At 36.7% G+C, this 27,832-nt stretch overlaps 2 protein-coding genes across 2 annotated transcripts; one reads left to right on the forward strand and one right to left on the reverse strand.

The window, feature by feature from the left end:
• Positions 1-754: 754 nt before the first annotated feature.
• On the reverse strand, positions 755-20,259 carry efcab7 (EF-hand calcium binding domain 7). The gene is made up of 13 exons (XM_051712472.1): positions 19,848-20,259; positions 16,845-17,056; positions 16,663-16,749; positions 16,346-16,541; positions 14,464-14,585; positions 11,979-12,120; positions 11,745-11,854; positions 10,415-10,575; positions 4,577-4,710; positions 3,469-3,617; positions 3,014-3,223; positions 1,446-1,553; positions 755-1,185 (listed from the first exon to the last, which is right to left on the reverse strand). The coding sequence occupies exons 1-13, from the start codon at positions 19,954-19,956 to the stop codon at positions 1,105-1,107; spliced, it is 1,821 nt and encodes a 606-aa protein (XP_051568432.1). The 5' UTR covers positions 19,957-20,259; the 3' UTR covers positions 755-1,104.
• Positions 20,260-20,799: 540 nt separating this feature from the next.
• LOC127448777 (centromere protein R-like) lies at positions 20,800-25,538 on the forward strand. The gene is made up of 6 exons (XM_051711626.1): positions 20,800-20,834; positions 20,980-21,016; positions 21,371-21,455; positions 22,827-22,893; positions 24,521-24,599; positions 25,398-25,538. Exons 1-6 carry the CDS (start codon positions 20,800-20,802, stop codon positions 25,536-25,538), a joined length of 444 nt encoding a protein of 147 aa, XP_051567586.1.
• The last annotated feature ends 2,294 nt before the right edge of the window (positions 25,539-27,832 follow it).

Below are 27,832 nucleotides of genomic sequence, written 5' to 3' on the forward strand. Positions count from 1 at the left end.
TTATGTTTTCTATATTTGACTTTTTGGAGCTAAAAAGGACTGATTACCATTCACTTGCATTATAGGACCTACAGAGCTGATATATAATTCTAAAGATCTTTGTTTGTGTTCAGCAGAAGAAAGAAAGTCATACACATCTAGATGGCATGTTATCATGATGTTGCAGTCTCAAAAATACAGGTTAAAAGCCAATCTGGAGCAGCCGGCTTTAAAATCACAGATGTAGAGAACTTGGTGAGGGCATTTCTAGTTGGTGAGAGAGATGTAGGGTAAAAGAATGCAGTTTAAATACTTATGTCATGTGACCTTTTGTGTCTTGTCCTACAGTTTCTGTAGAGAACTTCAAAGGGCAAAATAATTGTCCGAAAGGTATAAATAGAAGCACAAACCTACACGTGGTGCTAAAGGCAATGGCAAATAAAGTTAAGCCCTGTGTGTGCGTTATATTCTTCATGTAGTTGCACAACTCTATAATTTAACAATTTTCTGCAACAAATACAAACATTTCTTCAGAAACCCAAACTGATATGACATGAAATGTGATTGGTGGGTGTGTTAGGTAGGAGCTACAGTCTGGTCTGTCTTTTTCCAACACTTGCATGTCATTTTTGAGGACCGTTAGGTTTAAATATGTGCAAATATACCAAAATAAAACACAAATGTATCAATCTATCTCAGAAATAAAAAAAATAAAAAAAATAAAAATACTGTCTACACAATAGCATAATTTCAACAAGCGTGGTACATGAACATTTATGATATTTTATAAATCTACCGGAAATTACAATTATTACATTCTGTGATTTTTTAAAATTATCACATTTGCTTTATTTACACATTAAACACTTGAACATCATGAATGTAAGATCTACAGAATATCAGTCGTTAACTAATGCTTACAGAAACAGATTTGTATTTGTACAAAGGCACATCTGCTTCTCACAGTACATTATGTGAACAAACATAATTTGAGAACACAATCGTAAACTCATTATGCTTATAATAATCCTAATAGTAACAAACAAGCACAAGTATTATTTGATTTGGTTTACATGCAATCTACATCACTTGTGACATAATAACTCCCTTAAGTGACTGCAGCATTTACAAACTTGGTATAATGCTCTCAACACAGTTGTAGGTCCACTCCTGTTGATCGTTTAAAGCCATGATGTGCTGACACACCTGAACAAAGAGCAAATCAGCAAATCATCTTATTTAAAGATATTCGGTAAAGTTTATGACTAGCACAACATTTGAGAAAAAGTCTCTGCGAATACATGTGTTCGATTTAGCTAGCCTTACTGCAGTTTGGGTTTTTTTCATTAGTTTCATTTGAGAATGGGAAATAGAGCATGAAATGCACCCCGTCCTCATTCCACAGAAGAAATTGGCTTGCGTTTCCTTATTTTGAGAGTGAAAATGTTTCTAGGTAATTTTCTCACCATTTTAGTCCTAGCAGGAACCTCCACAGCAAACACACTCATGCCCCTGCTGCTCACACAGTTCTTGCTCTGCTCATTGTTGATGTGCACTGTCACCTTCTGATTGGACTATGGCAACGTGAGTGATGAATACATGGAAAACAACAGGGGAAAAAAGTAACAAGAAAACCACAGTAAGCCAATTTCACTCATGAATTCAAAACAGAAACACATGAAATCTGAATGAAATATATAATAAGTGACCTATTTTGATGTAAGGAGGTTATGTTCCAACATTACAGTTACATTCCATAAAATTTGTTTCCTTATCAAAATCTCTTGCAATTGCCGTGCTTCTCTTGGCAGATCTAATGCCCTTTTTTCTGTTGAGTTAATCTATGTCGTAGCTGCTCAAGACATTGCAATTCTACTCATGACCAGTGCTCCTTTATATAAAGCTTTCCAAACAATTGGAGGTTTAGTAACATTCTGGTACACTCAGTGAATGTTAAGTACTATAAATGCTAATGTGAGGACTATGCAGAAATACCTTAAAGGAAAACGTGTTTCAGAGATGTGTTTCAATAATCCAAAGACCCTTTCTCCTGAAAAATCTATCAATTAAAAGAACTACTAGACTGAAAGTACAGCAGTGAGCTAGTTTGGCTGTTTTCTGGGTGATGGTAGCATTCTATTCTGGGAAGTCAAAGACTGTAGGTTTAAACAATAAACTGGGGGGCCATTGTGAACTACTGTGCCTCTGTGACCCCACTTACAACTGGTATAAAGATGCGTCTCGGGTGATCCGATCACATGTGGTCAGACACATCACTGTTTACACCTGGTCACTTAAATCCATCTCCTGTAACCACATATGTTGGGATTTCGAGGGGAGGGTCTCTGAATTCATGACGATATACATCAGTCACTACTTTAGTGCGTAATTGCATGATAATAAATTGCAAAAAAGTCATAATAGACAAAGAGGTCTATTCTTTGGTCTAAAACCAACGTGCTGTTTCTCCCTGATGCAGTCTAAATTTAATCAAAGCACAAATGCAACATTTCGAGCATAATTCTTAGCTATTTTAGCTGAGTACCTGCATTAAAGGCGCTTCAGATGTTTGTTCTTCTCATCTGTGTCCCTGCATGTTGATATCAGACACACTGAAGAAGATCTGTGAAGTTCTCATGCTTGTGCATGTATCAACTTTTTCAATTTTTCTGATCAGAAGGTTTTTTTCCTTTTAAAGCCGCTCGTCACCGGCAAAGTTTAAACTCTTGTTTTAGTACAGCGGTTGACTGACAGATGAGGGGTGGTGCTTCACTGCTGTCTGGGACGCATTCAGGACAGAGTAGCGTTTACACCTCAAAAGCAATGCGGTCACATGCGTTTTTGACTACATTCGTATGTGGTTTTTGCGAGCCGATCACAAAACGTTTTAGACCCTGTTTAGACCTGTATTTAGCGCTGATCACTTCTGATCGGATCATCCTGAATGCATCTTGACACCAGGTGTAAACGGGGTCCACGAGTCACCTTAGGTTAAAAATATATGCTAAATGATGAATAACAATAATCAATGTACCTTATTGGCTATGACGGATGAAATCCTACTTTCTCCTTTGTATGTATACACCAAGACACTCTCGTGACCCTTCAGAGATTTGGCCTCTGCTTTAGATGATATAGACCTCTGTACTACTGAATTCAACATCTTAATTCCAGAATCCAAATGAACTGCCTGTAATTTTGCCTTGACCTTCTCACAGTAGACATCAATTACAAACGGACAGGCCTGAGGGGACAAGAAACAAATACACACAAATACGCTCAACATCTTCTGAATATATTGGCTTCAGGTCAACAACTGCACCTGGAAATGTACAAATAAATAAAAAAAAAGAAATAAATGCAAAAAACATCTTCAGTTTTCACTCTTCTTGCAAAAGCAAAGAGTATACTCATGAAAACTTTAAATTTACTTTCTCATTGAAAGTTTTAAGAATGAGTGAAGGTTGAATGGTGTTAAATTCATTGTACCTCCACCATCTCTAAGTTGCAGTTGTAACCCATGGCCTCCAAAGTGAGCTCCAAATCCCTGGGGTCACCCTCACGATCATTCGCTTCCATTAGGTTGAGCTCCAGGAAGCCTTGTTTAGTTAACTCATTATTCTTTGTGTTAAAGTTCTCTATAAAAGAGCACATGCAATTATTGAAACAATGTATAATTTTTCTAAAGCTTGGGTAATGTCAGAACAAAAGTTAAACATTAGGAACTAGAAACATTACATTGTTCAAGATCTCACCAATAATCTGAGGGTTTAAGGTGGGGTGGGGAACGTCAGGCCTCAGGGCTGTATAAGGCCCGTGTGGCCATTTGAGGAATAATTTGAAAAGCAAAAAAATGGCATTGATTCAATTAACTGTACAAAAAAAAAAAAAAAAAAAATGATTGAAAATTATAAAAAAATTGTGTTTTTTTCTCCTTTTTTTCTCCCAATTTGGAATGTCCAATTCCCAATGTGCTTTTCTTTTTTTTTTTTAAAGTCCTCGTGGTCGCGTAGTGATTCGCATCAGTCCGGGTGGCGGAGGACGAAACCCAGTTGCCTCTGCGTCTGAGACTGTCAACCCGCGCATCTTATCACGTGGCTTGTTGAGCGCGTTGCCACGGAGACATAGCACGTGTGGAGGCCCCACCGAGAACACCCCACATTATAGCGACCACGAGGAGTTTACCCCATGTGACTCTACCCTCCCTAGCAACCGGGCCAATTTGGTTGCTTAGGGGACCTGGCTGGAGTCACTCAGCACGCCCTGGGATTCGAACTAGCAAAATGTTGTATAATAGACATACCTTTCAATGTTTCTTCTTGGTGCGTGAGCACGTTATGGAATGCGTACACTAAATTTGACCCACGATCAAGCAATTGGATGGCCCGCCAATAATTTCATAAATACTCAAATGTCCCTTAATGGGAAAAAGGTTCCCCAACCCTGGTTTTAGGCAGTATTTAAAAATAAATCAAACACTGGCAAATCAGGAATTTGCTAAACTCAATCTCTTTGGAGTAAATTTTTTGATAACATTAAAGCACTGATCTATTAACTGTCCACTTCATTCATAGACACAGTGTGTTGGTATAAGAACCTTTGCAGATGGCCCAAGCATCCTCATCGCATTTCTCTCCACTGGTCCTTTGTTCAAAGAAGTTGTACTCCTCTAGGCTCAACAGACCATTTCCGTCCAAATCTATCACTTCAAAAATGTCAGACAAGGCCGCCCTACATGTGGAACAAAAGGATGTAGCATTTTTGTACACAAACACCATATATTAAGTATTATAAACTACATTCATGCTGTACCACTATAACCTAAATCCAATGAACAGCATATTACATTTTCTTATGCAGGGGTGTCAAACCAGAGTCTGCAGACCCCCTATGTGGTCACAAGAGGGCGTTAGGGGCCTTGTAGGACTGTGATTCTCACAGGTTCTGGGGGTATGCGAAAAGAATTGGATTATGTTTGCGTTGTAATTGGCTATGTTTAACTTATAATACAAAATGTATGACTTAAAATAACAGGGGTTAGGGCTGGGTAAAAATATACATTTTCCAATTAATCGTGATTTTTTTTAAACTCGATATCTTGAAATCATTTCCTAAATTCCCAAGATCAATCTTTTAATATGCGAAGTAAAGCACCAAGATCCTTTCACTGCACATTAAGTTTGGTTTGGCTCGTTCCATGCATGTTTGTCCAAAGACGAGATTCACACAATCCAATTATCATTGAAACATTTCTCTTAATATCCTTTCTGTTCTTTACAGTCAGTTGTTGATCAAAAACAACAAAACATTTAATCATAATAAAGAACCCGTGCCACTCCACTCATTTATTCGCTCAACCAAAACAAAATGCAGAAGTGAGGGTTTTCTGAAAGAGAGTACCGTTTTAACATTTATTCTACATATCAGTGTAAATACTTGTAAATAGTACAAATTGTGCATGTAAAAAAATAATAATGCAGGCCTAACTAATATATTATATATATATATATATATATATATATATATATATATATATATATACACCTATACATACATACACACACACACACACACACACACACACACACACACACACACACACACACACACACACTACTGGTCAAAAGTTTTGAAACACTTGACTGAAATGTTTCTCATGATCTTAAAAATCTTTTGATCTGAAGGCGTATGCTTAAATGTTTGAAATTAGTTTTGTAGACAAAAATATAATTGTGCCACCATATTAATGCATTTCATTACAAAACTAAAATGTATTTAAAAAAAAAAGTTTTTGAAATTGATGACTTGGACCAAATAATAAAGAAAAGCAGCCAATAAGTGCCCAACATAGATGGGAACTCCTTCAATACTGTTTAAAAAGCATCTCAGGGTGATACCTCAAGAAGTTGGTTGAGAAAATGTCAAGAGTACATGTCTGCAAATTCTAGGCAAAGGGTGACTCTTTGAAGATGCTGAAATATAACACAGTTTTGATTTATTTTGGATTTTGTTTAGTCACAACATAATTCCCATAGTTCCATGTATGTTATTCCATAGTTTTGATGACTTTACTGACTTTACAATTGTTCTAAAATGTGAAAAAAAAAAAAAAAGATAATAAAGAATGAGTGTTTCAAAACTTTTGACTGGGTGTGTATATATATTATACACAGCATAAATACACCGATCAGCCACAATATTAAAACCACCTGCCTAATATTGTGTAGGTCCCCCTCGTGCCGCCTAAACAGCGCCAACCTGCATCTCAGAATAGCATTCTGAGATTAAATTCTTCTCACCACAACTGTACAGAGCGGTTATCTGAGTTACCGTAGACTTTGTCAGTTTGAACCAGTCTGGCCATTCTCTGTTGACCTCTCTCATCAATAAGGCATTTCCATCCGCAGAACTGCCGCTCACTGGATGTTTTTTGGTTTTTGGCACCATTCAGAGTAAATTCTAGAGACTGTTATTCGTGAAAATCCCAGGAGATCAGCAGTTACAGAAATACTCCAACTAGCCCATCTGGCACCAACAATCATCCATGCGATTATCTAATCAGCCAATCGTGTGGCAGCAGTGCAGCGCATAAAATCATGCAGATACGGGTCAGGAGCTTCAGTTAATGTTCACATCAACCATCAGAATAGGGCAAAATTTGATCTCAGTGATTTGGACCGTGGCATGATTGTTTGTGCCAGATGGGCTGGTTTGAGTATTTCTGTAACTGCTGATCTCCTGGGATTTTCACGAATAACAGTCTCTAGAATTTACTCAGAATGGTGCCAAAAACAAAAAACATCCAGTGAGGGCCAGTTCTGTGGACGGAAATGCCTTGTTGATGAGAGAGATCAACAGAGAATGGCCAGACTGGTTCAAACTGACAAAGTCTATGGCAGAGGTGGGTAGTAACGTGCTACATTTACTTATTGTTGAGTAACTTTTTGGAAAAAATTTACTTTTATGTGTATGTTTCATGGTGGGCACTTTTCACTCGTACTCTTTTTAAGACATTTTTTACTTTTACTTCGTTTCAATGGGTAGCGTTCCTGTTGTTACATTACTGGTTTTAATTTAATAAGTGTTAATAAATGCATAATTTATTGAGATTTTTGAACGGGACTTTTACGACAGTGGAACTTCACAGCTGCACGCTGTCACTCGAGTCGCGTTCAACACTACAGCAGCAAGCACACAAAACGAACATTTCTTCACTCCACACAATGCCTTCATTTTACACCAAGACAAGGATATATTTCAAGATTAAAGTTGCAGCTCCAATTTAAGAAAACACGGTGAGTTAAGCTTTAGAGATTGTGACAATGTGTGCTTGTCAGTGTCATGGTGATACTCATTCATTATCAGTGTGAATCTGTAACTGTGGGCTCTTATGACCTCAGTTTCTAAGTTTACGCTTTTATATCAGTGCTGCAACATATCAGTGCCTCCTGTATAAATCCTTGAAAACATCTGCATTAAGTGCAAATATTTTGCCCTGCGGATCGCGATTGTGAGCATTTCTGCACGTGCAAGTTTGGCGCGTGAACAGCATTTGACAGATGCGGGCGTCTTTGTCTTATGGACAACACACTTCCAAACACAGAGATAAGGTGCAATTTACCCTTAGTGTACAGAATTATCTAAATTTTTCGACACATCATGCTGGACCGTCACTGAACTAAATTCACACAGGACGTAAAAAGCTGTGATATAACGAAAGAAGGCATGAATAAAGCATGATCTTGCTTCAGTGTACAATTAAACTTTATATATAACTTGGGACTGTGTGACATTGTCCACGTTTTTCACTGTAATAATTACTCATCTAACTGACAGATTCATCCAAATCTGAGAAGCATCCTTAAAGTGATAGTTCAGCCTTTAATTATTATATCATAATTTCCCGTCCTCATCTTCTTCCAACCCCGTGAAATGTTCTGTATTCTGTGGAATCCAAAAGATGTTAGACAGAATGTTAGAGACTGACAGTCTCAGTCACCATTCCCTTTCAAAATATGGAGAAAAAAAAAAAAACATGCAGTAAAAGTAAATTATGATTAAGGATAGCATTCTGTCTAACATCTCCTTAAAGGAATAATTTTTCCAAAATTGAAAATTCTCACATCATTTACTCACCTTCATGCCATCCCAGATGTGTTTTTTCTGAATATCTCAGCTCTGTTAGTTTATACTAGAATGCAAGTGAATGGGTACCAAAACTTTGAAGCTCAAAAAGCACATAAAGGCAGCATTAAAGGAATTCAAATGACACTGGTTGAATCTATGTCTTCAGAAGAGATATGATAAGTGGGTAAAACATTTTTAAATCCTTTTTTACTAATAAATCTCCACTTTCACATTTTTCTTCTTGTGTTTTTGGTGATTCAATTCTTTGTGCATATCACCCCCTACTGGGCAGGGAGGAGAATTAATAGTAAAAAAAAGGACTTTATATATTATAAATTTATATATATTTATCTGTTTCTCACACACACCTATCATATTGCTTCTGAAAATCACTGGAGTCATATGAATTACTTTTATGCTGCCTCTATGTGCTTTTTGGAGCTTCAAATTTCTGGTCACCATTCACTTGCATTGTATGGACCAACAGAGCTGAGATATTCTTCTAAAAATCTTAATGTGTGTTCTGCAGAAGAACTAAAACCATACACATCTGGGATGGCATGAGGGTGAGAAAATGAGTGCATTTAAATTTTTTGGTGAACTATCCCTTTAATTTGATGCATGGAAGAAAGAAGTCATATGGGTTTGGAACAACATGGTGGTGAATGATGACAATTTCCATTATTAACAATAATATTAATAGTATTGTTATTATTATTATTAATCATTCTGTAATGCATGTTAAATGTGTATCATGTACATGGAATATAGGAGAGTAAACATCCATTATGTTATATGTAAAAGTAACTAGTTACTCACTACTTGAGTATTCTTTTTATTGGATACTTTCTTACTCTAGTAATTTTTAACATTATTACTTTTACTTCTACTTGAGTAATATATATATTTTTTTTAAATAACTGTACTTTTACTTGAGTAAAGTTTTTGGCTACTCTACTCACCTCTGGTCTACGGTAACTCAGATAACCATTCTGTACAATTGGGTTGGCGCTGTTTTGGCAGCACAAGGGGTACCTACACAATATTAGGCAGGTGGTTTTAATGTTGTGGCTGATTGGTGTGTATATATAGAGAGAGAGAGAGAGAGAGAGAGAGAGAGAGAGAGAGTTTGGCCTACATGTTTATTAATACTGTCTACCAAAATGATGAAAAACTAATGACAAAATAAAATTTGTCAAATTAATATTTCACAGTATACCAAGCTAACTAACTGCACATTTCACAGTTCATTTGGCCTGGTTTTGTTGTTGCTGATGAATAAACATCATAAATTGTATTTATCTATTAATTATATTCATATATATATATTTAAACAATATTTAGCCTGTAGTACACATTCTTGATTTTGTGTCAATGAAGGGGTACTTGAGCCTTACTGATGGTGCTGTGGAGGTACTTATGGCTTGGGAAAGGTTGGAAAACACTGCTGTAGGATATTTGTGACAACAACAAAAAAAGAAGTGTTTTAATTATGGATGTCAATCAATAAATTTGCGATCAAATTAATTACATGATATGCCGATTAACTAATTAAATTATCGCTATAAATTCCATATTTAACATTTGCTGAGAAAGGCCCTCAAATAACAATAATTAAATATACAGTCAAATGATTAAATTATTTAACATTCAAAAATAATAATAATAAAAAAACAAATCTGCATATATTTTTGTGAAAAAAGTTTTTTTTTTTTTTTCTTCAAGCATTCATTTGAATTCTAGGGAGTTTATATTTTTGTCTGTAAAGTTGCTTTGAAACTGTATTTACTGGGAAAAAGCACAATCCAAATAAATTTAAATGGAATTACAATTATTTATATAAACGTTCTACTACTGGGTAGAAAAATAGTTGTTTAAAAAAAAAACAACAAATGTTTAAACATTTTCCAGATAACATTTGAATAATTTGTTTTGGCTTTAGTACGAAGACATTTATTTAATTTGGCAAACAACATGTTGTCTTTGTTACAATTACTAAACAATAAACTGGCGGACCACAATTACTTTTCACACACAGTACAAATGGGTCTGACTTCATGAACATATATACTGTAGCTGCCTTTATATTTTAGAAAGGGGATCCCTTGCAAGGGAATCATCAAATTTTGGTGTCCTCATAATGAAAAAGTTTGAAAACCTCTGCTCTAAAGTAACACAACCTTAATGGGTACTAACTCAACTTTGTGAAATCAACCTAAAACTCAAAGTAAATATATGTAATTTTTTTTCATGTCATTTAATTTTATTTATTTTTAGCTTAGCTGATGCATGATTGTAATTGACTAACTTGAACTCTTTGGTTAACTCCAGCTCTCCAGACAGGGTGCGGTTGACTAGCTGAGCAGTTTTACTGGTGGTCTTCCTAGTTCTCTTCATCAGTCTGCAGCCAGTGGTGAAGGGGAAAAGGAGAAATGAGCCAGCGTTGAGCTCTCCCCTCCACACAAACCTCTGTCCATCAATCACACAAGACGTACATTAGACTCCCTGCTCTATTTAAAGGAATAGTTCACCCAAAAATAAAAATGTTCTCATCATTTACTCATCCTCATGCCATCCCAGATGTGTATGACTTTCTTTCTTCTGCAGAACACAAAGAATATTAGAAAAATATCTCAGCTCTGTAGGTCCATACAATACAAGTGAATGGTGGCAAGAACTTTGAAGCACCACAAAGCACTAGGTGAGGGTTAGAAATGGATCAATATTTAAGTCCTTTTCTACTATAAATCTCCACTTTCACTTTCTTCTTCTTTTGTTTTTAGTGATTTGCATTCTTCATGCATATCACCACCTAATAGGCAGGGAGGAGTATTTATAGTAAAGAAGGATTTAAATATTGATCTGTTTCTCACCCACACCTATCATATTACTTCTGAAGACATGGATTAAACCGTGTGTATTACTTTTATTTTGCCTTTATCCTTTTTTTGAACTTCAAAGTTCTGGCTACCATTCACTTGCATTGAATGGACCTACTGAGATATTTTTCTAAAACACTTCAATTGTGTTCTGCAGAAGAAAGAAAGGCACACACATCTGGGATGGCATGAGAGTGAGTAAACACTTTAAACATTTCATTACAGTACCTGTAAGGCAGAGTTTCATTTCAACCGCCAGCTTCTGTCAAGTTCAAGCAGTTCTCAATTTAGTGTTTTTTTTTTTTTTAATGACTCCTTTTATTGTAAAATAAGACCAAATTTGGCCTTACGTAAGTAACTCTAAACAAACAATATTATTGCTGAAAATATGTTAACATTACCAAATACAAGCAGACATTATGGGGTTATTATCATATTTTTGTTGGGCTCTCGTTGTGTCAGAATTCTCTATCTGCTATATTCTATGATATTTCAGAACAAAGAAAGTATACTAGGTAACACTGGCTATAATAAATGGCATTCGAATATGATATATGTGTAAAGGTTGCTACCTAACTACAATTAACTGTTGAAGCTACAACCATTTCTGGCTGTTTTTACATGATGTCACAAAAGTCAAGGGAAGTTGGAGCTTTCATAAAATTCAGAGTTTGTATTTACGAGTTTGACAAAGATATGAACAGATGACATAAATGAAGCATTTGTAACCAGCAGAAGGAAAGTGATGCACTTACTAACCTCTTTATCTCTCAGTTCAGTAAAGCAAACTAAGTTTGTATCTTCTTTGGTCTCGTTACCCATCACCACATAGAGAGCTGTGTCCACACACATCCATGGGGAAGGCTTCTCTGAGGCATACACAGTAAAAATACTTTTAACAAAAACACAAGTATTCTTTTTCAGATATTTGGATTACTCCAAATCTACAACTGAAGTATCTTTTGTGTTTAAATCTATTTCTAATGTATGTACCAGGAATCAGGCTCAGGTTGCAAGGTCGTATGGTCAGGTAGACGCTGGTTGTCTCTGGGATATGCAAGCGATACTGGAGGGAAACAATCGTTCCATCTTCCTCCACGTAAAAACAGCCTCTCATAAGAGTATGATGCCAATTCTGGTAAAATAAGGATTAAAGGTATATCATTCTGTAGTACAAAACAGCACAATCCACATAGTGATATGACACTAGTATTGCACTTTCCATGAAATGGAAAATTGTAAAATTCAAAGTCCAATAATTCCAGCATAAAAAAATAAAAATGTTTTGGAATGAGGCAGAAGATAATGCGGGCAACCACAGGGTGGTGCTATTGTAAAAGCTTTGCTCAAACAAAGGCACTAAAAATCAAATTAAATCAAATAATCTCTTCAGAATGTAAATAATATGTGCATCAAGGCTACAATTTCAATATAGAGCACCAAAATTCATATTAAACAATATTTAATGTAAATTAAAGAAACAAGGCCTGAGAAAACCCATAAATTCTTGTCTAAACCGAGTCTTTTTGCGGTTTTAACTGCTGTTGTTTGCGCCCAGCCAGAATGTTAAAGCAAATATACTCTAAATCATCAAGTAATCAAAACTCTGAGTCAAACAGACTCATTTCGGACCCAACAGAGAGTAGTTTTCGGAAATAAACCTAGTCCTGAGGTGCCACAGAGGCCTTTTAATGTACAGAATTGGTTTATGCTTCTTTTCAGAGTGCTAAAAACATGCTCCTGAAATGACACTTCTTCAACAAAAGCAATTTCCTCCCAGAATTTATGCCGGGTTGTGAAACGAGTAAAGGATCAAATCATAACACTTAGGTGGTTTGTCCACCCCGAATCAAAATGAAGAAAGGTGCCCAAGGCAAGTGTCTACTTTAAAAGGCCCTGATGTAGTGTCCCAAGGAGATGGGTCACTCGGCTGGACTAATACACTGCCCTGTCACATCCCAGAAACCTTCGTAATTTAGAGTCTCACACACACACACTGCGAGCCACCATAAAAACACACAACCTGGCCTTTTCCAATCCCTGTACCCAATTATCAACCTCCTGGCTCAGGTAATACAACAATAGAGGCGATAGAACTTTCTTCAGCCAAGAGCAACTAGTTTTTTTTTCCAATCTCGTTGCTTTGACGAGTTTAGTCATTATATTTCTGTGGTTAAGCAAACCAGCTGAGGTTAAAGTCAAAAGGAGTACAAACAAAGGGATAGAGATCAATAGCACAGCTCCACTCATATCGACCAGGTGTAAATTTGCCACCAAAAGGCTTCGATACTAGAAAAACACAGCAAAAGTATAGCTGCCTGTAAGGCAACTTGAGTTTGGACAAAGTAAAAGAACAACGAAGCAGGTCACAGTACACTTTGGTTGTAAGCAAAATGAAAAAAAAAAAAAAAATACAATAAAAAAAAAAAGTGTAAAACAGGTGGACGTGTATTATTTTATTCCTGAATTACAAATTCCATTATTACTCAGCTTTTACCCACTGGACAATGGCATTTGTTATGATTTTATGGTGCACTGTAGCAGTGATCTATACAAATGCAAATCTTTAAATGTTAAATGGATAGTTCACCCAAAAATGAAAATTCTCTAATCATACTTATGTATATTATTTTTTCTTCTGAAGAATACAAAAAAACAAGGTTTTTAGAAGAATGTCTCAGCTCTGTAGGAAATACAATGCAAGTGAATGGTGACCAAAACTTTGAAGCTCCAAAAAGCACATAAAAGCAGCATAAAAGCAATCCATACATTTAATACAGTGGTTTAATCCATGACTTCTGAAGCAATCCGATCGGTTTTGGGTGAGAACAGGCGGAATATAACTCCTTTTTCACTGTACATCATGCCATTGTGGTCTCAAACAAAATCATGATTTTAAGCTTGATTACACTTCCTATTGCTTGACGCATGCGCAGAGAGCTAGATGGCGCTAGGAAGTGTAATTGAGCTTGAAATCATGATTGCCAAGGAGACTGCTGATGTCAAGATTTAGTAAAAAAGGAGTTATATTTTGGTCTGTTCTCACCCAATCGCTTCAGAAGACATGGATTAAACCACTGGAGTCTTATTGGTTACATTTATGCTGCCTTTAGCTACTTTTTGGAGCTTCAAAGTTTTGGTCACCATTCACTTGCAGTGAGCTGAGATAATCTTCTAAAACTCTCCATTTGTATTCTGCAGAAGAAAGAAAGTCAAACAATTCTGGGGTGGCATGAGGGTGAGTAAATGATGAGATCATTTATATTTTTCTGTGAACTATTCCTATAAATGATAAGTCATTCTGTCCATGTAACTCCATGATGCGATGTTAACATCTTTTGATTCAAAATCTTTATTAAAGGCCTTTTGATCTCCCCAATGCTATCCCAACTTCTTACCGTGTCCCTCACATTTCTTTTGACAAAGTGCATAGAAAAATGGAATGCCCTAAACATCCCCACAAACATGCAGTTGGTACCTGTAACGATTTGGGCTCTACCAGTCTGCCACTCTTACTGCTGCCAGTGCCCATTGTGATGGTAGTGGATAAAGATGACCTACGACTTCGAGCTGAAGATGGTCTGGATGAGGTGCGACTGTCTGTCAAATACAAAAATACATACAAAAGACATAAACAATTAGACGTGAATTTTAATTACAACAACAGAAACACAATGCAATCCATCAATAATACAATGTTTAAAGGAATATTCCAGGTTCAAGACAAGTTAAGCTCAGTCAACAGCATTTGAGGCATAATGTTGATTACCACAAAAATTAACTGTGACTCGTCCCTCCATTTCTTTAAAAAAAAAAAAAAAGAAGCAAAAATCTGGGTCAGTAAGGCACTTACAATGGAAGTGAATGGGGCAAATACTCACTGTTTCAAATGTATAGCCATAAGACGTAAACAATATGTGTGTTAACATGATTTAAGTGTAAAGTTATAGCCAATCATACATTTCGTTGCCATGATGATGCAACAACATAAACCCTAATACGACCGTAAAAATGACAATTTAAACAACTTTACAGCTCAAATAATAAACAAGTTTTAACTGGAGAATTAATGTAAGTGCTTTTATAAAATTAGAAGCTTCACATTTTTGTCTTTAAACCCTCCAAAAATTGGCCACATTCACTTTCATTGTAAATGTCTCACTGTAACTTCGATTTTAGAGTCCTGTAGAGTCCTAATCTTATTCATATTAATGACAACTATGATTACCTAAATCAAAAGGTTTTAAAAGCTCCTCCTCCCATACAATCCCTTTATTGAATTTACATTATGATGTATGGTACAAATCCAAATGAATCCATCTGTCATCACTCATGAGGGGAGATCAATAGCTAAACCATTAGCTTCTATCTAGGAGGCTGCAGCATGAGGAATGAAAACAAAATTAAGCGTGTTTATTTGTTTTTGAGCGCTTGCACATATGTGCACTGATGTGACAGAGAGAGAAAGTTGTGATGTTGGTGGTACAGTGTATATACAGCCACAAAAGGTATTTGGACACCTACAAATGTACGACATGTTATTGCATTAGATAACAAAATATCAAACCAAGAGGCATTTATTTTAAAGAAAGAGCACAAGCACACTTTCTCAAGCAAGACATTTCGCAAATAGTAGTTTGATAGGTTTTAAATTATAAAACAACAGTTATATTGCAACTTAAAGGGGGGAAACAATTTTTGGACCACATACAATGTATGTGCCATAGTTATTATACTGTGACATTTCAAATGACTAAAATACTTATTGTGTATGTGTACATTTGAATATTATACAGTACTGTGCAAAAGTTTAGGCACTTAAGATGTTTCACAAAAGCATTTATCTTAAGATGGTTATTTATATCTTCAGCTTTAGTGTGTCAATATGAAATATAAATGTTAGACTCCCAAACATTACTTTTGCAAATAGAAAAGTTTAGAATAGAAGAACAGGGAGCCCTGCAACAGATGTCATGGCCCCCACAGAGCCCCCCACTGAACACTGTGTCAGTCTGAGATTACATAAAGAGACAGAAGCAATTGAGACAGCCTAAAAAGATAGAAGAACTGTGGCGAATTCTCCAAGAAGCTTGGAACAGCCTATCTGCCAAGAACTAGGAAAAACTATGTCCAGGTGTACCTAGGAGAATTGGTGCTGTTTTAAAGGCAAAGGTGGTCACACCGAATATTGATTTAGCTTTTTTATGTTTACTGGACTTTGTATGACATTAAGTGATAAATGAAAACGATTTATGTCATTATTTTTTGAAGACATCCTCACTATGCAAAATTTTTCACAAGTGCCTAAAACTTTTGTACAGTACTGTGTGTTTCTGATTAGACTCTCATACCCAACATACCTTTCCTCTGTGTGGTTTCCATCTCTGCTCTGGGTTGTGTCTCTGAGGCTGGGAGCTCTGGTAGGGTCTCTGAGCTCTGAGAAGGTTTGTCCAGTTGGTTGCCAAAGTTCTGCCTCTTCAGTTTGGCATCTGCCTCAAGCTTCTCCAGTGCTGCAGCCTGACACTGCTCTACTGTAGACCTGAGAAGCCTGCAAAACTGAACATCAGCTGGGATGATATATTAACAACTTTCTCATCCCGTAATGTGTGCATTTACATTCCAAACCACAATTTTCCAACAAAAAGTGTTTTTATCATGCAATACTTAGAAACCTTACCTCTGCATAGTCTAACTTCCCATCTTTGTTGACATCTGCTAAGGAAAAGATTTCATCCACTTCCTTGGGTGACATTTTTTCTCCAGTCTAAAATGACCAATTCACAATATATATATATAAAAAAGCAATCATCATAACAGGAGATATGACCAATGAGAGACTTTAACTGATTCTACACTTACTGAAGTCAGGATTCTGCTGAGCTCATCGTGTGAGATATATCCATCACAATTTACGTCAAATTTCTTGAAAATTCTCATAAGCTGGTCTGCTTCCGCTGGTTTTTCCTTCTTAAGTATCTCACAAAAGTCATCAAAATTCAACTTCTTAGTTCCTGGGGGCCAATACTTGTCTAAAGCTTTCTGCGATGGATTTCTACCCGCTTGCTGAAGAACTGAGAGACAAAGACAGCAGAGAGACAGACAATAATCACATACACTGGCTAATAACCTAGTGGTAATTCCTGGTAAAATTTATAATGACATTAGATACCTTTCATTAATAAATCATTAATGAACAAGAACACATACTTATCAGATCATTAGTTAAAGGGATAAATTCACCCCAAAATGAAAATTCTGTCATCATTTACTCACCCTTGTGTTGTTCCAAACCCAGATGACTCCCCCTCCATGGAACACAAAAGGAGATGTTAGGCATAATGTTAACCTCAGTCACCATTCACTTTCATTGCACATTTTCCCCCCCAGACAGCAAAAGTGAATGGTGTCTGAGGCTAACATTCTGCCTAACATTTTGTTCCACAGAGGAAACAAAGTCATGCAGGTTTCAAACAACATGGGATTTATAAAATAATGACAAAAGTATCATTTTGGGGCCTGGGTAGCTCAGCGAGTATTGACACTGACTACCACCCCTGGAGTCGCGAGTTCAAATCCAGGGCGTGCTTAGTGACTCCACCCAGGTCTTCTAAGCAACCAAATTGGCCCAGTTGCTAGGGTGGGTAGAGTCACATGGGGTAACCTCCTCGAGGTCACTATAATGTGGTTCTCGCTCTCAGTGGGGCGTGGTGGGTTGTGCATGGATGCAGCGGAGAATAGCCTGAAGCATCCACACGCGCTACCTCTCTGCGATAACGAGCTCAACAAGCCATGTGATAAGATGCGCTGACTGATGGTCTCATACACTGAGGCAACTGAGATTCGTGCTCCGTCACTCGAATTGAGGCGAGTCACTATGCCACTATGAGGACTTAGAGCACATTGGTAATTGGGCATTCAAAATAGTATGATTTTGGAGTGAACTATCCCTTTAATGTATATTCATAAAATTTTAAATATGTCATTAAACTTTGAATTGATTCATATATTTTCATATTTGAAAGTACATAAATGACTGATCTGATACGTATTATATAATGTTGTTTAAAGATTTATGAATTATATATATATATATATATATATATATATATATATATATATATATATATATATATATACAGGTGCATCTCAATAAATTAGAATGTCGTGGAAAAGTTCATTTATTTCAGTAATTCAACTCAAATTGTGAAACTCGTGTATTAAATAAATTCAATGCACACAGACTGAAGTAGTTTAAGTCTTTGGTTCTTTTAATTGTGATGATTTTGGCTCACATTTAACAAAAACCCACCAATTCACTATCTCAAAAAATTAGAATATGGTGACATGCCAATCAGCTAATCAACTCAAAACACCTGCAAAGGTTTCCTGAGCCTTCAAAATGGTCTCTCAGTTTGGTTCACTAGGCTACACAATCATGGGGAAGACTGCTGACCTGACAGTTGTCCAGAAGGCAATCATTGACACCCTTCACAAGGAGGGTAAGCCACAAACATTCATTGCCAAAGAAGCTGGCTGTTCACAGAGTGCTGTATCCAAGCATGTTAACAGAAAGTTGAGTGGAAGGAAAAAGTGTGGAAGAAAAAGATGCACAACCAACCGAGAGAACCACAGCCTTATGAGGATTGTCAAGCAAAATCGATTCAAGAATTTGGGTGAACTTCACAAGGAATGGACTGAGGCTGGGGTCAATGCATCAAGAGCCACCACACACAGACGTGTCAAGGAATTTGGCTACAGTTGTCGTATTCCTCTTGTTAAGCCACTCCTGAACCACAGACAACGTCAGAGGCGTCTTATCTGGGCTAAGGAGAAGAAGAACTGGACTGTGGTCCAAAGTCCTCTTTTCAGATGAGAGCAAGTTTTGTATTTAATTTGGAAACCAAGGTCCTAGAGTCTGGAGGAAGGGTGGAGAAGCTCATAGCCCAAGTTGCTTGAAGTCCAGTGTTAAGTTTCCACAGTCTGTGATGATTTGGGGTGCAATGTCATCTGCTGGTGTTGGTCCATTGTGTTTTTTGAAAACCAAAGTCACTGCACCCATTTACCAAGAAATTTTGGAGCACTTCATGCTTCCTTCTGCTGACCAGCTTTTTAAAGATGCTGATTTCATTTTCCAGCAGGATTTGGCACCTGCCCACACTGCCAAAAGCACCAAAAGTTGGTTAAATGACCATGGTGTTGGTGTGCTTGACTGGCCAGCAAACTCACCAGACCTGAACCCCATAGAGAATCTATGGGGTATTGTCAAGAGGAAAATGAGAAACAAGAGACCAAAAAATGCAGATGAGCTGAAGGCCACTGTCAAAGAAACCTGGGCTTCCATACCACCTCGGCAGTGCCACAAACTGATCACCTCCATGCCACGCCGAATTGAGGCAGTAATTAAAGCAAAAGGAGCCCCTACCAAGTATTGAGTACATGTACAGTAAATTAACATACTTTCCAGAAGGCCAACAATTCACTAAAAATGTTTTTTTTTATTGGTCTTATGATGTATTCTAATTTGTTGAGATAGTGAATTGGTGGGTTTTTGTTAAATGTGAGCCAAAATCATCACAATTAAAAGAACCAAAGACTTAAACTACTTCAGTCTGTGTGCATTGAATTTATTTAATACACGAGTTTCACAATTTGAGTTGAATTACTAAAATAAATGAACTTTTCCACGACATTCTAATTTATTGAGATGCACCTGTATATATAAGAAAAGTGCTTCACATTTATGTGGAACACCGTTCTCTGAATAACAAACCTGTGATCTCATAAGTAATATATAGCGTTTGTATACATGATGATCACTATGCAGGTGGAGGTATTAGGGTGTATGGGATGCATTATGCTCACCGGTGCACAGCTGATCTTTTGAGGTCATATTCATCAGACTAGATCTGAACACTGACAGATACGCAGCCCTGCATTGCATATAAAACCTTTCTTCCTCTGAACGCTGCATTATGAAAACACACTAATCGCAGATTGTTTCAGATGCACGAGTATTGTGTCGTGAGTGAGTTCAGTTTGTGTTTTGTGTCAGATTGCCATGGCTGCCGTGTATGTAAACAAACCCCGCTTACGCCGTTAAAAAATGAAGTACCAGGAAACAACTACTTTCGATGGTTCTCCCATAATATATTTATTCATCAGACATTTTTAGTTTGTATGTGTGATATACGATTAACGGGTTAGCGAGGGTCTCGCACGAAAATTATTTGTACTCATGTGTTTAGTAATTATCAAGGCGGAAAAGAGTTAAAACACTCTCACATACTTTAACACGCGTCTAGAAGCAGAATGAAAGACAAGTGTTTCCAGGGGAACTAAATTACTGCCGCACCGCACCAAACTTCAAAAAAGCAAAACACCAACGCGCCAGAGACATTGGTGTGGTAGAAAGATCACCCATGTTGGTTGAAAAAAAAAAAAAAAAAAAAAAAACTTAAGGTGGCGGCATGTGCCAAAGGTGCGGAATACATCAAAACCCCAAAGAAGAAGAAGAAGAAGAAGAAGTTTACTTAAAATAAGATTACTTAGAGAAACATTAAACATGCCATAAGTTTATTTATTCATTTGTCCACACAAAAAATGCAACAACGTAATTTTATATTCATATTTTGTGTGTTGTGGCGAAGCCAGCATACAGTGACAGTATCAGATGGTAATACTTTTATTTTGGCACTAAATTATTATTACCATATTCCTGTACTAAGGTATTTTGATGGTACTCCAAGGTACTTCAAATAATGCCATGGCACTACCATGATACATATCCAAGAAACCATGGTAGTACTATGGAACCATGTCCAAAACATGGTTGTATCGTGTTGCCATTTGGTACTTATGTTTGTTAGTCTTCTTAAGACTTAGGTTGGATTGATGTCTGTAGTTATTTGAGTCGGCGTATTTGTATTTATTGGATGGAGGGGTGGTACCTGATTCACTGCACAGGCTATGCATGATTCTGTAATTTCACTTACAGTGTGAAGAGAGCCCTTCATTTACATGACAAAGAAAATGTGAGTGAATGAAATCACAGACACAAATGATCAGACTTTTCTTTACCTCATATTTCAGATCAGAAATGTTTTTGTTTTTCTTTCTTTTTTTTTTTCACATGCTTCAAAGTTAGGTCCACTCCAACCCTTTTTAAGCCAAAATCAGAACCATTGCTGTTTACTGATGTGTAATGAAAGTAAATAAATAAGAGCAGTTATTTGGTTATTAAAGCAAACATATGTTTACAGTACAGTGAAATAAAGAAATCATACCCATAATTATTTAGCAGTTTTCAGTGTGTAATTATTTAGAATATTATGACTTTGTTTTTAATCAATGAACATGCAGAACTGTTTCACATGTATCTATTTTAGACCCCAACCAAGAGGCATGCATTAAACAGGAACTACTCCCCTGTGACTGGAACTCGATTGATGAGTCCCATGACTAAACCTGCAGGTACTGGAACCCACAGTCCAGTTCAGCTACTGTGTCCTCATCAGTCTCATAAAACTCCTATTTTCTCTCTGTTTGCCCCTCAGGGGTTTTCATATTTGATTTGTATTGTGAACAATGTAGGGATGTGCCATGGTGGTCAACTAATCGTCTAGTTGTCCAACAACTGACTAGTCGATTAATGGGGTCGACTACTAACATTAATATTTTTAGTGGTGGTGGTTTTAATGGGAGACACAATTCTCAAATTAATTGAGAGATGCAACTTCTTGGAGAGCGTTTTTGCGTGATTATAGCTTGCTGTGCTTAAAAATGAATAATGGTCAGCACAGTGAAATCTTATGCAAGAAGTTTTGTCTCTTTAATGCTTCAAGTTTTGTCCATTTATGCACGGCTACTGTTTCAGCCATCAAAGAGGTGCATCGATCAACACTACATTACAAGATGATCACTGTCAGACGTTATAGCCTCTGCTGTGAGTCATGTTCACGTATTTGTGAGGTGCTTGGCGAGATTGAAAAGTATTTTGCTGATTCTGTCTGACACTGCTTAAATAAAAATAGTTGCAGTAAAAAAGGTTTAAACGGCTGGGTATCGTAAACTAGATGTGTAACAGCAGCATTATTTTGTAGTTCTGCGCTTTTGAATGCGCAGCGAGGATCACCCTGAGACTCCCATGTGCTCTGGTTATATTGAAGTGCGTCATTCTGTGTTCAGGATGCGCATAAACGGTTTTGTGCCGCTCTGTATTGGAGCCTTTCTTATTTCTTCTCTTACTTTGATAGTTTTGTGCAAGAAGATGGTATAAACTGTATAATAGTTTGTAATAGTTATTTAGCCTATATGTTTCGTTGAATAACCGTTAGTTGCCATGTTGAGGCGCTTAGCGTCCATATCCCTTTGATCGGGGCCACGTGAACATAAAGCCTAGTTATACATTATCATCCTTAACACCGATAGTAGTTCAAACAACCGACCGACTAGTTGATTATGAAAATAGGTAGTTTTGCGCATCCCTAAAACAAAGAAATATATATATATATATATATATATATATATATATATATATATATATATATATATGTGTGTGTGTGTGTGTGTGTGTGTGTGTATGTATGTATATATATAGTATATATATATATATATATATATATATATATATATATATATATATATATATATAATGTGTGTGTGTTCTTTTCTCTTTATAGTCACATAAACAGCCGTGCTCATATTGTCACCCAAGCACTGTATAGTGGGAGTCTCTTGTAATCCAGCGAGCTTGCATTTTGATTAGCTGTCAGTGAAGCCATTAATAATATCTTTGCTCATGCTGATTTGATAAATTGCTGACATTTGGTGCTTCATCAGCAGGTAATTCCAAAGCAGGTGGGAAGACAACGAATCCTAAAACGAAAGAGCCAATGACAGATACTGAGAGGTAAGGATGTAGTCAAGCAATTTACCCCATTTCGACTTATTAACAATAATATTTTAGATTAGACAAATCAAATACACAGTATATAGCATATGTATAAATCTTCTGTGCAATTACGTTAAATGGATAGTTCACCCAAAAATAAAAATGATCTCATTTTTTCACCCTCATGCCGTCCCAGATGTGTGACTTTCTTCTGTGGAACACAAACAAATATTTTTAGAAGAATATCTCAGCTCTGTAGGTCCATATATTGCAAGTCAACAGGGTCCAACATTTTGAAGCTCCAAAAAGCACATAAAGGCAGCATAAAAGTGATCCAAATGACTCCAGTGGTTAAATTCATGTCTTCATAAGCAAAACGATAGGTGTGGGTGAGAAACAGATCAATATTTAAGCTATTTTTTCCCCTATAAATTCTCCTCCCTGCCCAGTAGTTGGCGATAAGCACGAAGAATGCGAATCGTCAAAAACTCTTAGAAGAGCACTTAGGAGGGCTGTTTGAAAGTGTAGATTTATAGTAAAAAAGGACTTAAATATTGATCTGTTTCTCACGCACACCTATCATATCACTTCTGAAGACAATTATTTAACACTGGAGTTGTATAGATTACTTTTATGCTGCCTTTATGTGCTTTTTGGAGCTTTAAAGTTCTGGCCACCTTTCACTTACATTAAATGGACCAACAGAGCTGAGATATTCTTCTAAACATCTTCATTTGAGTTCTGCAGAAGAAATAAAGTCATACACATCTGGGATGGCAAAAGGGTGAGTAAATGATGAGAGAATTTTCATTTTTGGGCGAACTATTCCTTTTATTGACATTAATTGTTAATGACACACTTTTGTTGTGGCAGGTTGTATGGTGTAGTTGAGGTGCTTTCCTAAAACGTGATTGAATTTGGCAGAAACCAGGAGTCTATTTTTATAGGGTTACTAACATTGGTATAACAGATTCTGTTCATCAGTTGAACAGAAATAAATCTCTCCTCATTACTGGATATTTCCTTTGTCCCACTGGGCCAATAGCCATTATGACTGAATCAGAATTTAATGACAGGATATGGAAGGAGTTTCATCACCATCCAAAAGTCTCTCTGATTTACACAGCACCAAAATAGTTGGATAAGGAGAGTTTAAGAAAAGACCTATTTCCTTTCCAGTGCATACTAACACAGAGCTCCATGCGATCCATCAAGACAAGCATTAGTTTTGAATTTTATAGTGCAGTCATTTAAGAGGAAACTAGTTAAATATATATAAAAACATCAATAAAGAGAGCAGGCTTATGATTCATTTAAGAAAGTTTTCATTCGGGGAGTCTAACCGGAGAGAACTGATCTTGTGCAAAATGTAGAAGAGAGCTTGACTGGACTAAGGGACTTGTATTGTATGTCTCCCAATATTTGTAAGTATCGCTTACATTTTTAATGTCTTCTTAAGTCAGCTTGTCCCTTCACAGACTTATAGGAATATTGAATATGAAGCAGGAAGCCTGTGTCCTTATTAAGCAAAAATGTATAATATAATATAAATGCATGATTAGCAGTTTAAGAATATAAAAAAAAGTAAAAAAAAAAAAAAAAAAGACATTTTGAAATTATTTTCTTTGGGGGTTTTTTTCTCCAGAATTGTGTTCCTCAGGTCTAAGGTGAAAAGGTCTCTCAAGGACCTAATGAAATACAGGCGACAGCTGGTGACGTTGTTGGTATGGGGATCAAATATAGTTGTAAAAGGCCACCTTGTTCTCAATTTACCATGTAGTAATGTGTGTTTTGAAGGATTGTTTATAGACTGGTAAGATTGATCTTCACCTTAAGAACTAGACCAAGACTATACTAGGCTGTGTGTGTGCGTTCAAGTTTAGTGTCTTAATTTAGCATTGTCACAATACTAGACCAGGGCCGTAACCTCAATAGACATTGACATTAACCTTCTGATGCATGAATATTTAACCCCCCCAAAAAAATCTCAAATGTATGTATTTTCAAAGAGTTAAACGTCTGTCCATTACGAAGTTAATGGTAAGTTTTCCACATTAACTTGATTCCTCCTCACATCCTCACCATTTAATTGTATGCTGTCATAATTAAAAAACAAAATGATAATGTAAATAGGACAGTGATAGAGATTTATGGAAAAAGATAATCAATCATTCATGGTTGTTTACATATAACACCAAGTCATGAATGGTTAAAAATGGCTTCTTAAGACCTGTAGTGGACACACTGCACAAAAGGGTTAAATTAGTAGTTGACTGATATGTTTATCAATGGTTGATTTATAAATTATTACATTTTGTCCCCCAATCCTGAATATGTGGTAACAGCCTTAAATTAGACTAACATTATTTTGATGTTGAAGCCAGGTACAATTAAAGTGTCTTAATGAGGTTTCACACCATACCTATTACTGTTATGTCCATGTTACTACAGTACAGGAATGCCCTATTTAATTTGTCATAGAAGAAATTGGCATCCTCATTTAAATGTCTGTTTGAATATAGCCAGTAGAGGGCAGTAGTGAGCTGAGAAGTCTCTTGCTGATGAGTCCTGCTGATCTGCAAACAGAACTCAAAAGGCATGAAAATCTTCTAGTGAAAGTCTTTTCACTAAGTCATGTGCTGGATATGCATAGAACTGCATAATGACACCTCAAAGTTGCTTTATCAACATTATTTACACTTTGTATATTCACTATTTAAAGAGTTAAACAACATGAGGACATTAAAAGTCAGTTGATTAATGAATCTAAGCATTTCTCTTAGATCATATTGCAACCAGTAACAGTTTTGTTTCAAATCTAAAATGTTGTCCCATCACAAAACAGTCTCTGTTAGTATCTGTCACAAGGAAAAGTTACTTCCCGCATTGGATTAATTCAAATTACAGTATGCTGATTGTGACCCCATTGCTTTAAAAGAGCCAGATAAAGAAAACATTATGTGTTCCACTTTTATGCGAGTCATGATTGATTTCAAGCTCTGAAATTCTGGAGCTCGGTTACGTGGGACTTTTGAATTGACATTTATGAGATTTGCTTTATCAGTGCTGTATTCATAGAGATTTGCTTCGATCAAGGGAAAAATAAAAGGTCCTCTTTTTCTAAGAAAAATATTTCATTTTCCTAACACAAACAACCAAGAGCTCCTCTTCATGAGACAGAATTAATTCAGTTATTTTAAACACACATTCTGCCCCCAGCAAAGCTGCACTTGTGATTCAATCACACAATGGGGATTTGTTGCAACTCAATGGTTGGATTGTGACACAGTTCAGCATGTTTTTAAGATAAGGTCGCCTGAAATTGTTTTAATTAGTCACACTCGATGACCTCTGCGTATATGTTGCTTGTAGCTCTACACCAAAGGAATGTCACAATCTTCATCACATGGTGAAGCACGAAATTTATCAATGTGGAGAACAACAACAACAACAGTACTGAGCATTTTCACATTTACAGGCCTGGACAAATAATCGGTCCTTTGTTGTTTTAAGACATACATTGAGAGTAAACAAATTGTTATTCAAGGCTATGTAAGAGTATGACGTTTGACTGCGTCCTATGTGAAATTAGGACAGATTGGACTATTTTCATGCTTCAGCTGTAGTGTAAGTGCTCAAATTGCATTATTTGCATTGCTTGAGGTTGTTATACACAATTATTTGTATTTATTTTTTATTTTCTCCCCTTTTCTCCCCAATCTGGAATGCCCAATTCCCAGTGCGCTCTAAATCCTCGTGGTGGTGTAGTGACTCTCCTCAATCCAGGTGGCGGAGGACGAATCTCAGTTGCCTCCGCGTATGAGACAGTCAATCCTCGCATCTTATCACGTGGCTTGTTGAGCCACGCAATAGGCTTCACGCTACTCGCCATCCACGCACAACTCACCAGGCGCCCCACCGAGAGCGAGAACCACACATTATAGCGACCATGAGGAGGTTACCCCATGTGACTCTACCCTCCCTAGCAACCAGGCCAATTTGGTTGCTTAGGAGACCTGGCTGGAGTCACTCAGCACCCCCTGGTTTCGAACTTGCAACTCCAAGGGTGGTAGTCAGAGTCTTTACTCGCTGAGCTACCCAGGCCCCCTGTTATACGTAATCATATATAGAGTGGTAGAACACTTCCTGAGATCCAAACATGTTTGGAGGGAGCAGATGTTCTATTTTCTGTATGATGTCTTAGATAAGGTGCACATGGTAAAATTTGGGTTTATGTTCACTGAAACCTCACAGCATTGATGCAGCATCACTTAAAAACAGAAGTGGGTGGGGAGCAGGAGTGATGAAAATGCAAAAATACAAACATGGCTAACAAAAAAAAAAAAAAAAACGATGGATGACAGAACATATATTGGATGACGAATCAGATAATGGGTGTATTTACTCACAAAAGAGTGAAAATTGGCAGAGATTTATATGGCTAGAATCACAAATAACAGACATGCCTCTTACAAAATTGTCTCCATTTGCAATATAGAAAGGCATTTCAGGCATAGCAGGAACATAGCCGGACAAATCCTAGTAGAATGCTCCAAGAAAAGCCATGCTGAAAACATCATGCATGCAAATATGTTGGCAAATGTACCAATAAAGGCATTTTATCACCCATCATTGAACAGCAGCAAAGGAGTTATACGCACCAGAGAGTTACACGATATGGACGAGGCTGAAATAGCATCAGAATTAACTCAACAAGGTGTAATGAATGTCAAGAGGATCACAATCAAAAAAGAAGAACAGATCATTAAGACAGACGCTTACATTATAACCTTTAATAAATCCCAACCTCCAGAGAGGATCCAAATTGGATATGTGAGTGTACTGGTCAATATTTTTATTCCAAACCCACTGAGATGTTACAACTGTCAAAAATTTGGGCATGGTTCTGCTTTTTACAAAAGAAAAGAAATCTGCTGCAACTGTGGAGAAGAAGGAC

This window comes from Myxocyprinus asiaticus, chromosome 12 (genome assembly GCF_019703515.2).
Source record: "Myxocyprinus asiaticus isolate MX2 ecotype Aquarium Trade chromosome 12, UBuf_Myxa_2, whole genome shotgun sequence".
NCBI lineage: Eukaryota > Metazoa > Chordata > Actinopteri > Cypriniformes > Catostomidae > Myxocyprinus > Myxocyprinus asiaticus.